Source organism: Pelophylax lessonae, assembly GCF_965119305.1.
Source record: "Pelophylax lessonae genome assembly, chromosome: 12".
NCBI classification, from domain to species: Eukaryota; Metazoa; Chordata; class Amphibia; order Anura; family Ranidae; genus Pelophylax; species Pelophylax lessonae.
Window position 1 is genome coordinate 111,779,202 of NC_138779.1, and position 12,035 is coordinate 111,791,236.

Sequence of the window (12,035 nt, forward strand, 5' to 3'; positions counted from 1 at the left end):
CTATTGAAGGGGCATGAACAAAAATGGTCTGCTGACCGTCTCCCGATCACCGCTGTCAGCCAATGGCTGAGAGCGCTGACCGGAGTATTCTGGTGGGAGGGCCGTCCCCATGTCATAACACAATAGCACAGCAGGGGGGGTCGCTGTACTAACATCAGATTGTTAGTACAGCAGCTCTGACCTGAGCTGTCAGTAGTAGTAGTGTGTACCAGGCTTTACATACTAGCTGCATTTGAAAAAAAAAGATCTTAATGAATGCATACCTGCAGTAATGGCTTTTATTAAATTTCTGGCTAAGTATTAAATAATTAAAACCTTAAAACAGTTTGTACAAATAGATGACCATGTACTCTATTATCTGCATTCTAACACTGTTTATCTATTTGCAGCTGTCACGTTGCAATCAATGTAGAGGATATTTTTGTTACAACTTCAAGGTTCTCGCAGTCCTAGGAAATAGACAAGCCATCCATTATTCCTAAATAGTTTGTTGATAAGGATTGGGGAAAACTATTTTTCTTGAAGATGGCAAACTCTCAGCTCAAGTGCCTTGAGGATGAACTGGAATTTGTGGACATTACTGAGGCAAGTCCTCAATTTTATTACTCTGAAAAGCAAAGGACTGCCATGGAAAAACTATTATCCTCTGGAGAAAATGACTTTGAAAGCTACCTAAAAAATGAAGAAATGAGGAACTTTCTGTCCAAAGAGGAAGTCATTTCCATAGCAAGTTCTGCAGTGGATTCAGAGCTGGGAAAAATAGAATATGAGGATGACTCGGAGCTGGATGATGATCTTAGTATGAGTTACTGGCCTGGAAAAACTGATGTCCCGACCCCCATGCTGGAACTGGGGTGGCCAGAAGGAGATACCTGGAAAGGGATTACACGGGCTGAGGTCTACACTCATCCTCCCTCAAATAATGCTCCACACATAAAGGTGGTTATCAGAAGAGCCATACAAAGTGCTACAAAGGTACTCTTTCAGCCTTATTTTCCCTTTTTCTTTCACAGAGCCTGCTGAATCAATATTATTAAAAGGTTCATACACCCAAAACTGATATTTCAGGTTTTGATGAACCTGGAAAGTTAAACCAACTAGTAGTTTATTTACTTTATGGGGGGGGGGGGGTTGGTTGGGCTCTATTAGTGAGATTATTTTTTTAATTACTTTTTTTTTCTATATTACTAAAGCCTCGTACACACACAACGAATTTCCGCTGACTGGTCGTCCGTCTTTTGTCCAGAGTGGTGTCTGTTGGTTGGAATGTGCTTTAGACTGCACACACGACAGAATTCTACTTCAGAAGTGATGTCATGTGTTGGATTGCTTTGTATGTGTTCTTTCATCTCTGAGCATGCCTAGTCTTGCTCATAAGATTTTTCCCTATCGAAATCTGTACTAATGAGACGAAAATCTGACGTGTTTTGACGGTCGACAAAAATTATATAGCCTGCACACCAGGATTTTTTCGGCCGAAAAGTCGGAGTCGGTTGTCGGAAGCACCATACTAACAAGCCGAAAATCGGCAGATCGGTCCTCAGACGAAAATTCCCGGCCGAATTTCTACTCGTGTGTACGGGGCTTAAGAATGCATCAATAGGTGCAGGATCATACAAAAGTTGTCAGGAACACAATGCATTATTATGTATATATCAATGACAGTCAAAGAAGGTATTGCACAGAAATCCAAATATGCATGGGCTCACATAAGATCCACCATATTCACAAAGTTTGGATAGAGTTATATGAGACAATACCTAAATAAACTGGAACATTTTAAGCTGTTATCTAAAGTAGATAGTTGGTCACAATCTCAGTGTACATCTAACAACAATGCATAGTGATGGTTTGGGGGTCATGTATAACAGTGGTCCTCAACCCTAGCCTTCAGGGCCCACTAACAGGCCAGGTTTGCAAGATAACTGAAATGCATCACAGATGATCTCATTTGCTGCTCAGTGATTGCAGTACTCTAGTCTGCATCTCCCCAAGGTAATACTTAAAATCTGGCCTGTTAGTGGGCCCTGAGGACCGGAGTTGAGGACCACTGATGTATAAGATGTAGGGACATACTACCAAACATCTATGGGTACACACTTAGGGACTCTAGGGTCAATTTAACAAACACATCTGCATATTTATAAAATACTATCTAGTAATGTGATGTGAATGTGCAATGTATATGTAAAGCGCTGCATAAATTGACAGTGCTATATAAGTACCTGAAATAATAATAATAATAATAATAATAATAATAATAATCTAGTTAGTTCACTTTTTTATTATTTACGAGTCACATTGCTTTGGCCTGCACTGGCAAGGCTTGGGTTTTCATTAAAGCCCAACCCTGGATGTACCCCTCTGTGTCCCCCTTTGTTTTCGGGGCTGTCAAATGCCAGGGACAATGGGCCATATCTGATGGGAATGCCCAAGGGTTTGTGGCTTCTGGAATTTTTGCCCTGATTTAGTTCCCCAGACTTCTCATACAGCACTTCTTAAAGGAGAAGTACAGCCTAACCCTAAAATCACTACATCTATAGACATCCAAGATCTAACACTAACCTATCTAACCCTGTAAAGAAGAAATCAGTATACATACCTTTTCTGAAGCGGATCCAACCCGATGCCACAATGAGATGTCAGCCGCAGCTTCGCTGTGGAGGCGGGTGCAGAGGAGCCAGCCAACAATGGAGGCCCCAAAGTAACTCTATGGGTGACGTCACTTCCCATTCATTTCCCAGCCGTTGTTGGCTGTGTCCTCTGCAGAGCTCCAGCCACTGGAGCCTGGACCTGAGCGACTTCAAAAAAGGTATGTATACTTACTGATTTCTTCTTTACAGGGTTAGATAGGTTAGTTTTAGATTGTGGATATCTATAGATGTAGCGATTTTAGTGTTAGGCTGGACTTCTCCTTTAACACCCTGGTGCCTGGTATACCTAACTGTTTACAGCGTTTGATATTTTTTATTTTATTAGAGGCTAAGATGACTCTCGCCAAATCCTGAAAACAGCCTACTGTATCCTTAGTGCAGGCTAAGAAAAAGGTCACATGGATTATGTTGCATGAAAATATTGTTTGCATTCTAAAGGACGCAGTTAAAACATTTGAACAGACCTGGAAACCGTGGGCTAACTATATGCATAACTCTATTGTATGTTAACATAGTCTTCGCTGGTTCTGAAAGGGTTCGTATGCCTGCTTTGACCCAGGTCCAGGCCTCCTCTTGTTCTTTTTCTTTTCATTTCTTTTTTTTTCTCTCTCTTTTACTTTTCTTCTTTTGTCTGTTTGACTACCCCAACGCATGGTGGTATTGCGTTTTATATACTCGGTCTATTGACAGATGGGTGGTCACCAATGTGTATGCACCTTTCTCGTCAATGTATCGGGTGGAAGGACATTGATCCACAAACAGTTTTGAATTGACTTTTTTAGGCATTGTACTGTGGGTATTGTTATTCCTTTCAACACATTTGTTTTGCTTATTTGTTTTGCTGACTATTGTACTTTTGTACTGATGTTGGTTCCTTTATTTGTAAAACTTCCAACAAATATTTTGAAATTAAAGCCTAACCCTGGGCTCTAGACTTTCCCTTCCAGTTCTCCCCTTATTGACCCTGTAATGTCACCCATTTTTGACCCTGTAAGGTCACAGAGGCTGTATTTTTTTGGTAATTTTTTGTATATTTACATTGTATAGAAGTCTTCAGGCTGGTCACATGACTTGCATGATCCTCTTTCTCGTTGCCTCTTGTCTGGATTGGGTGTTCCTCCATGATGTAGTGAGCAACATCGGCATGATGAAGTCCACAACGCTTTCTGCAATATTGCATGATTAATTAATGCAGGGTGCCATTTTTATGCCCCTTTATGCATGACTCCCTACACGCACAGAATGTCCTCAGTTTTCTAGGTTGATTTTGTGGTGTTAAAAGGAAAAATACCATGGGGGACAGCTCCAGATTGAAGATGCATATTGATTTGTTTTACAACACCTGAAGGACATTTTTTAATTAAAAAAGAGGCAGAAGTTGACCTTTCAGCCCATCTATATACACCATCCTTCCCACAGATTGCTGTACAAACCAATAACTTCCCCTGCAAGGCAAATTTCAAGTTTTACTTTAAAAGTGCTGGTGTGCTTAGGGTGACCATGACTCATGACTGGTGTTCTGTAATTCCAAGGAGATTGGGAATTGGGCAGGACTGAAGCCTCTGAAAGGTGGTGTCACACTTCTTATGATATCATACAGGAAGGTTTGGTTAGAGCAATGGGATTATTTTACAAACCTTTTAGCATGTGTTTCAACTGCCCAGCTCTTTAACTGAAATTATCCTTCATTTGATGACTGTTTAAAGCCCAACTGAACATTCAGTTTACATTTAACTAAATATAGTCCAGGCTCATGAAAACGAATGCCTCGTACACACGCATCTATAGTTGGCTGTGAATTTTCGGCCAACGTCCGATCGGCTGATTTTCGGCTTGTTAGTATGATGCTTCCAACAACCGACTCCGACTTTTCGGCCGAACAAAATCTGGTGTGCATGCTATAAAATTTTTGTTGGCCGTCAACAGAACGACCGATTTTCCATCAGTCAATACAGATTTCGGCAGACAAAAATCTGATGAGCAAGACTGGGCATGCTCAGAGAAGAAAAAACACACAGAAAGTAAACCAGAACATGACATCACTTCTGAAGTTGGTTTTTGTTGGCCGATAAAATTAGTGTGCAGTCTAGAGCACATTTCAACCAACACAACAACACTGGACAAAAGACGGCCGATCGGTCGGCCGATAATCGTTGCGTGTGTACGAGGCTTAAGGCTTCATTCTCACCTGAGCAGAGCAATTTTTAGTTGCATTTATTTGAGCTTTTTTGAGAATTTTTACATGCATATAGAAGTGTTTTTGAAGTGTATTTCAAGTGTTACATGTGTATTTAAGCTTCCAGCACTTTTGTTTTAGCCAATGGAAAACAATGGGGGGAACTACAGACTCAATAATGCTTGACATACGCCTGAAAGAAAAGCATCTGAAAAACACTTGAAAATGCTCACTTGAAGAATTTTTAAGCATTCCCATTGAAGTAGATGGAGCCAAAATTGCCGACATCTGCCTTTAAAGTAGCTCTTGTAGCTTTTGGAGCTTCAGGCTTTGAGCTAAAAGACAGCCACCCATCAGTGTAATACATGAGATTTTGGATGTTGAGCATTTTGCAGCTTCAAGCCCCAAAACTTTCAAATTGGACCTACAGGTATGCATAGCCTTACAGTTTGCTTTCTTTAGAAAACAACCACAGCCTGAGAAAATTCCAATCCCCTGCTGCAATGCCGCAATGCCACAGAACCCCTTGCCCTCTGTGTGGAAGCAGTGGACTCTCTGCAGTGGTTTCCTTTGCCACCTGCTGAATCAGAGCAGAGTTTTCCAACCAGAATGGAGCAAGAGATTTGCTTATTGCACAGCTAAAGGGTGTGAAGTGTGTTGGATCTCTGCAGAGAGACGATCACTGCCTCCACACGGAGATCAAGAGTTCTTCTCTGCAGCATGCTTGCAAGGGACAGGCTTTTCTACTCCTGGCTCCTTTCTAAAGAAAATAGAATGCAAGACTTCAAACGCCTTTTTTGGTCCCCCTGGAATGTATTTAGGTGATTTAAATTGAAAGTGCAGCAGGGCTAATTTCTGTGTCAGAAGATGTTATATAGAGCCATTAAATTCTTTAGTGGGGGCTCCGTTTTTTAAATGCTCCAAAACATGTAATTCATTTACCAGAGGTGAAAAATTATAAAAACACAGTCGAATTATAGTAGGAGACTAATATAACAGGTTTCCAACAATAGATGCTACCTCTGGCTATTTCACAGTCTCCTGTTGTTCCCTCCTTACATATGTTAGAGTCATATGATATGGATAATAAGCACACATATATATAAATCAGTCAACAGATATGACATTGTAAAGGCAATTTCCTCTAGAATTATTCAGTGTATGAGTTTAATGTAGTTTCCTATATCTGGGATCTTATTCTGTAGGCTCTGGGCTACACAAGGTCCAACATGTCCATCCAAAGAAGGCTCAGCTAAGGTTTCCAGAAGGAACGGCTTTCGTTGTCTGTTTCAAGTGTGGCTGCACAGAAGTTTGTTCATAGTAAATGAAATGTGTGTACTTTTGGATCTACCAATTATCATACACTGACATGTAGAAAATACATGTGTGTTCAACTTGGGAAGACAGAAATACTAAGGGCATCAGACTGCTCTTGTTTAATTAAGTTATCCCATTCTTTCTTCAAGAGAATATATTGTATTTTTTATTTTTAGAAATAGTTTACTTAGATCAGCTTGATATTCCTAACAATCCAATTTGGTGCAACCACTGATCAAGAAAAATTTTACCATTCCCTTGCCAGAAGTCAATCAAACTCTTGACTTCTGATGAGGTGTAACTGCTACACACTGATTAAAACTCAGCCAGACCCTGATGAAGCAGCCGACTTTAGATCAGTGTGTGGCCAGTTTTAGGGTCCGTTCACATGATGCACTGTCCGGCACGGTCCGCTCTCTGCTCAGTGGGGATCAATCCGCCGATCCCCACTGAGCAGGCAGGTGACAGCTCCGTCTCCGCTCTGTATGCGGAGACGGAGCAGTCAGATCCCTGCTGTCCTCTATGGGGGAATCGGATGAAAATGGACCGCCTGTCCGTTCTCATCCGATCCCATCTGATCCGATCCACTGGACGGATGGAAAATAGGGTTTCCATCCGTCCAGATTTCGTGGACAGGATCGAAATCAGATAGCAGCGGGTGTGCTGACATCCGCTGCCCCATAGGGATGCATGGAGGAGCCGATCAGGATCAGTGACAGGCGGATCTGATCGGATTGTTCGCGTGAAAGGACCCTAAGTCAATAAAACTTCAGCCTTGCAGCCCTGGTTTGAATTCCAGTCAGGGCATCTGTCTGCATGTTTGCATGTTCTCCCTGTGCATGCTTGGGTTTCTCCTCAGACTTCAAAGTCATGCTGTTAGGTTAATTGGTTCCAGTCTAAAATTGTGACAAATGTGATAAAATATAAATAATATATAATATAAATATTAGAAAAAAATAAATATTAAAAATATTTTAAATACCTGTTATAATAGTTTATAATTACATACAGGCAGCCATATTTGTTCATTGCATATCCAGGCTCAGCTTCCTGCAAATTGATGCTTTACTGCTCTTTCTCACAGTTTATGTCCGTATGTGATATTTACATTACCTCAACAGTGGTTAAAGCCTAACTGCAGGGATTTTTTTATTTTTTTTATTTTTTTCCATTTTAGACAGAGTGGTAAAGAGTTAAAAATGTATTAGGTATGCAACGATACCAGTTTTTTAAGGCCGAGTGCGAACACCGATACTTTCCTCAAACGCTCGTCGATACCAATTACCAACATCTATTTTTAGTGTCATGTGACAAACATAGTTGGGGGGAATGTCTCAAATGTAACTGCAAAAGTAGAAATACGCTTTAAAGTAGAACTTTAGGCAAAAACATTTTGGATAGAGCAAGGGAGGGTTATAACCCTGTTCAAACATTTTTTTTTTTTTTTGCCATCTGTGTCCCATTGCAAAGATTTCCTTTCACTTTCTGTCCCATAGCCAAACAGGAAGTGAGAGAAAATTTTTGAAAATTAATGGAATTCCTTAGGGACAACTAGGTCACCAGGACTAGTGTCCCCATCAGAACATTCCCCTCTATTACTTTTCTGGGGACAACCCAAACTTTGGGATTATCTTTTACTTTCACTTTCAATGATAATGGTATACAGGACAAATAGGGATGGGGAATCTCCTTAATGGGGGCGCAGACAACCATAAAAAACAGGCAGGGGTTCGAATCCCTTTTCCACTCTATCGAAAACTAAAAAAAATTTCCTTCCTTTAAAATTTTTTCCTTTAGTCAGGGCTTGACAAATTTGCCTGAAATCTAGGAGCCAGCTAAAAAGTTAGGAGCCAGTTTTTTTTTTCAACAACCAAGCTTTATTTCCAAAAAAATAACATACTAAATTTACACATAAAGATGACTAGAACCCCACTCTCCTCTATAGGGCAATCGGATTGAAACAGACAGTCTGTCTGTTTCCATCCGATGCCATTTGATCCGATCCACGGGATGGATAGAAAATAGAACCACCATCCGTCTGTTTTTGGCGGACAGGATCAGATGGCGGCAGATTACCGCTCCATAGAGGAGACTGAAGGGTCTCAGAGCCATTAGTGACTGCTTGTCAAACTCCCGGCCACCAAAAGAGGGCGCCAGTTCCCCGTTCTCTCACTGAAGAAGGCCGAAAAAGCTGCGGCCTCAATTATCGGATGGCGCGGTAGTCCGTGCACTCGGGGAGTGGGGGGGGCGCAAAAGGGACAGGACACCTCCTGCAGTGCACCCCAGGCGCCAGGTCACTAATTCTAGTCGCCAATGCGACCTGGCGCCCAGGGTTTGTCGAGCCCTGCCTTTAGTGTACTTTAGAGAAGAATACAGTTAAAATAGTTGGAAGAATACTTTTCAACTAGCAACTGTTGAGACCGAGAACCCTTTGGTCAGAAGCATTAAATTACAAAATAGCATATACAGTGCAAGCATCAAAAATCAAACAGTACAATGCACAGTACTTAGTGCAGCCTTTTTCAACTAAAATGCCCAGGCACCCTGGGGTGCCTTAAGGTTTCTTCAAGGGTGCCTTGGCAAAATGTCTACAAATCGCCCCAAAACTGTATACAAGCCAGTGGGTGGATAAAACATGCCTTTTAGTTACACTAAGTCACAGATATTCATTGTGCACCATTACAACCTTCTAGCTGCCAACCTCCTAACGACCAATAACATCGTCAGTTGATAAGGAGGATGTCAGTTGCCTGCATACCATTCTTGTTTGTCCCTCCCTTGCCTTTCTCCATCAGCTTTGGTGGTTTCAATAGCTAAGTGATGGAGAAAAATTGAGGGAGAAGAGAAACATTGGGATACTAGTCAGTACCAGTTTGCAAAAGTGTATTTGCTTTAGCAGAATAAATTACCTCTAACATTGGGTGTCCTACATGTATTGATGTTGCTGCATTATGTAAAACTATTAAAATAGTTTTTACATTTTAGAATGGGGTGCCTCAAGACCATCCCTGTCCATAATTTCGGAAGGTGCCCCCGAGATTGTCCATAATTTTAAAGGGTGCCTTGATCGAAAAAAGCTTGAGAAACTTTGATTTAGTGGTATGGAGTCTGTCATCTAAAACCAAGTGTACAGAATGCAGTGGTCAGAAGTTTGTAACATACAAATTCAATAACTTTGTAACATATAATAGTAAGGGGTCCTACTCATACACACAACTGTATGCTGAGAACCCAAGTCAGGATTATCTCTTGTACATGGTAAATACATAATCCTGACTATGGCAGTCTGTATGCTTTGAACCCAAGTAAGAATTATCTCTTGTACAATGTAAATACATAATCCTGACTATGGCAGTCTGTACGCTGTGCTATACTTTGCACATGCCTAATTGCTGCACTCCCAGCATATAGAGTGCAAGAGTATTTAAAGGGACACTATCATCTTGCTCGTGCAGGGCAAGTGTCTCTGCAAGAGCCCCCCTGACCCCTTAATACCTACTTCATCAGCAATCCCTTAGTTGTTCCTTCTTCCTTCATAGCCACCCACAATACCCAGCACATCTGGGTATGAAAGAAGATGAGACCTCCATTCCATTGACAGTGCTGGGGTTTGGCAGCCCATTTCTAGGCCCAAGCAATGTCGCATGACCAGAGAAGTGATGTCACTGATCCCCCAGATTACTGACACCAGTCTTTTCAGTGCCAGCTTTGGAGGGGGAAAAAGCAGAAAAAGATGGCAGAATAGATGATTATAGGGGGGTGCACTCTGCGGAGGCACTGTAATTTGTAACGGGAGACAAATGTGGGCATGCGCAGCTCAGTGTACATTGTCAAAAAGATTGTGAATGGGTCTGTGAAATTTCTTAAAGTGTTACTAAATCCACAACAGTAAAATCAGTATGTATATGCAGTAAAGCATGCTTGTTATACTCACTGTGGAACCTAAGGCCCCTTTCAAACGGGCTTTCCGATCATGTCCGCCTGTCAGTTTTTCAGGTGGACCTGATCAGATGCTCCATGCACCCGTATGGAGCAGCGGATGTCAGCGGTGACATGTCCGCTGACACCCTCTGTTATCCGATCCGATCCTGTCTGTGAAATCCAGACTGATGGAAACCCTATTTTCCATCAGTCTGGAGGATCAGATCGGATAGAATCGGATGAAAACAGACAGGCGATCCTTTTCATCTGATCTCCAATAGAGGAGAGCAGGGATCTGACAGGTCTATCTCTGCAAAGTAAGCGAAGACGGACCTGTCATCTGCCTGCTCAGCGGGGATCGGCGGATCGATCCTCGCTAAGCAAAGGGGAGTCCACCGGGCGGAAAGCCCGTGTGAAAGGACCCTAAGATATTAATCCTCTGCATTCTATAAAAAGTCTGTTTGATCCAGTCTCCTCTGATCATCTCATTCTTCCACTGACTCCAATATATTTCCTGATGTTTACAGAGCCAGGGGACAGGTTGCACATGCTCAGTTTGGTGTGTATTACTAGAGAGTTTCTTTTTGCCTTCGGCTAGTGCATATTATCGGCACAGAGCCAAACAGCATGGTCCAGACAAGAGGGGTCCTGCATTCTCATAGGACACTCGTGGGAGAATGAGCTCCTACAAGCTTTACCCAGACACTGATAAAAGTCACCAGACTTCTCTAACTGCTGATGAAAAAAGATATTTAGCAGTTTATATTTACTAAAATAATTGCATTTCCATGTTCTGTGTACTGTGGAAGAACAGATATAGTGAATGCAGGCTCCTGGGTTTAGGAACACTTTAATTGTAGAAGAGATATAGCATATAGGTATTGATTTCCTGAAGCCAAGGCTGTTCACGTTGCAAGGGAAGTTGCACTTTGTAAGGGAATTTGCATTTTGATTGCACATGATTGTGTGGTTGAAGCCAGCAAAGCTTCACCTCATTCACTAAGCTCTGGGGAAAATGCAAGTTACAAACTGCGACTTTACCTACAAAATGAACGGCATGTTTGCCTTTAGTAAATCAACACCATAGTATTTCTCTTGTTTAAAAAGCCTTCTAGTTTAGACGTTTTTTGCCTTTTTGTAAAGTTCCACTTTAACTTCAGTGGAGAAAGATGAGTTCTTCTGCCCTGGCAGACAGAGTTGTGGTGTGTGGCACATCTGTGTAAATCTTAGGACTGCATGTATAGAAATAGTTGTGGATAAAAGAGTTAAAACCTCTCTCAGTTTTTTGTTAAATAAAGATTAGGGGAATATCAGCATGTCTGACAGAGGTGAATTGCACAGAATACATTGTAATTTATGCAGGGAGTAGGTTCATGTGGATTTGTTATGGACATGTTCATACAAACAATGATTTATAGTAACCGGTATGGAGCAGCGCACAGCACTTTCCATGTGCAGTTATTTTTGGTGAAAATATTTCCCTTAAGAAGAACTTCAAAGGAATTCCAATAAAGACATACAAGATTACCATGCTGTTTATACTAAAATATTTCCTTAGTAGTTCTTAATTACAGGCACTGTAAGTAATATGTGTAAGGGTGGCCATTGATCTCTCTTCTGTTTTGGCAAGAGACGAAAGATCTGTTTTACCCTCAAAATATATAGGTGGAAATTACATTTATTATTCTGTGCGGCACACAGATTTTCCAGCATTGTAAGCGATCTCTCTTAATGATGCTATGTAGTGACAAATGTAAAAGATGTATAAATATTAACAAAGACTTCTCTTTTTTTTTTTTTTTTTTTTTAGTTTCTTTTGGTCACATGTACCATTGAAAGCATTTTGTTATATCTGTTTCAGAAGTACAAAGAAATAACTTTTCATCCTGCCACAAATTGTGTCATCTGCTAACCCCCTGTGATGTTTGCCTGTGCCACACTCTTTATCAGTTACATCTTTTCCCAGC

The 12,035-nt window shown here is 41.3% G+C and overlaps 1 protein-coding gene across 2 annotated transcripts in view; it reads left to right on the plus strand.

Annotated features, from left to right (window-relative positions):
- FAM83E (family with sequence similarity 83 member E) overlaps positions 1 to 12,035 on the plus strand; it is a 121,571-nt gene that overhangs the window by 19,927 nt on the left and 89,609 nt on the right. For both annotated transcript variants that reach the window (XM_082274157.1, XM_082274158.1), the window contains exon 2: positions 390 to 975. In XM_082274157.1, the coding sequence (XP_082130283.1) occupies positions 526 to 975 (450 nt within the window). In that variant the 5' untranslated portion in view covers positions 390 to 525. The remainder of the gene's footprint in view (positions 1 to 389; positions 976 to 12,035) is intronic.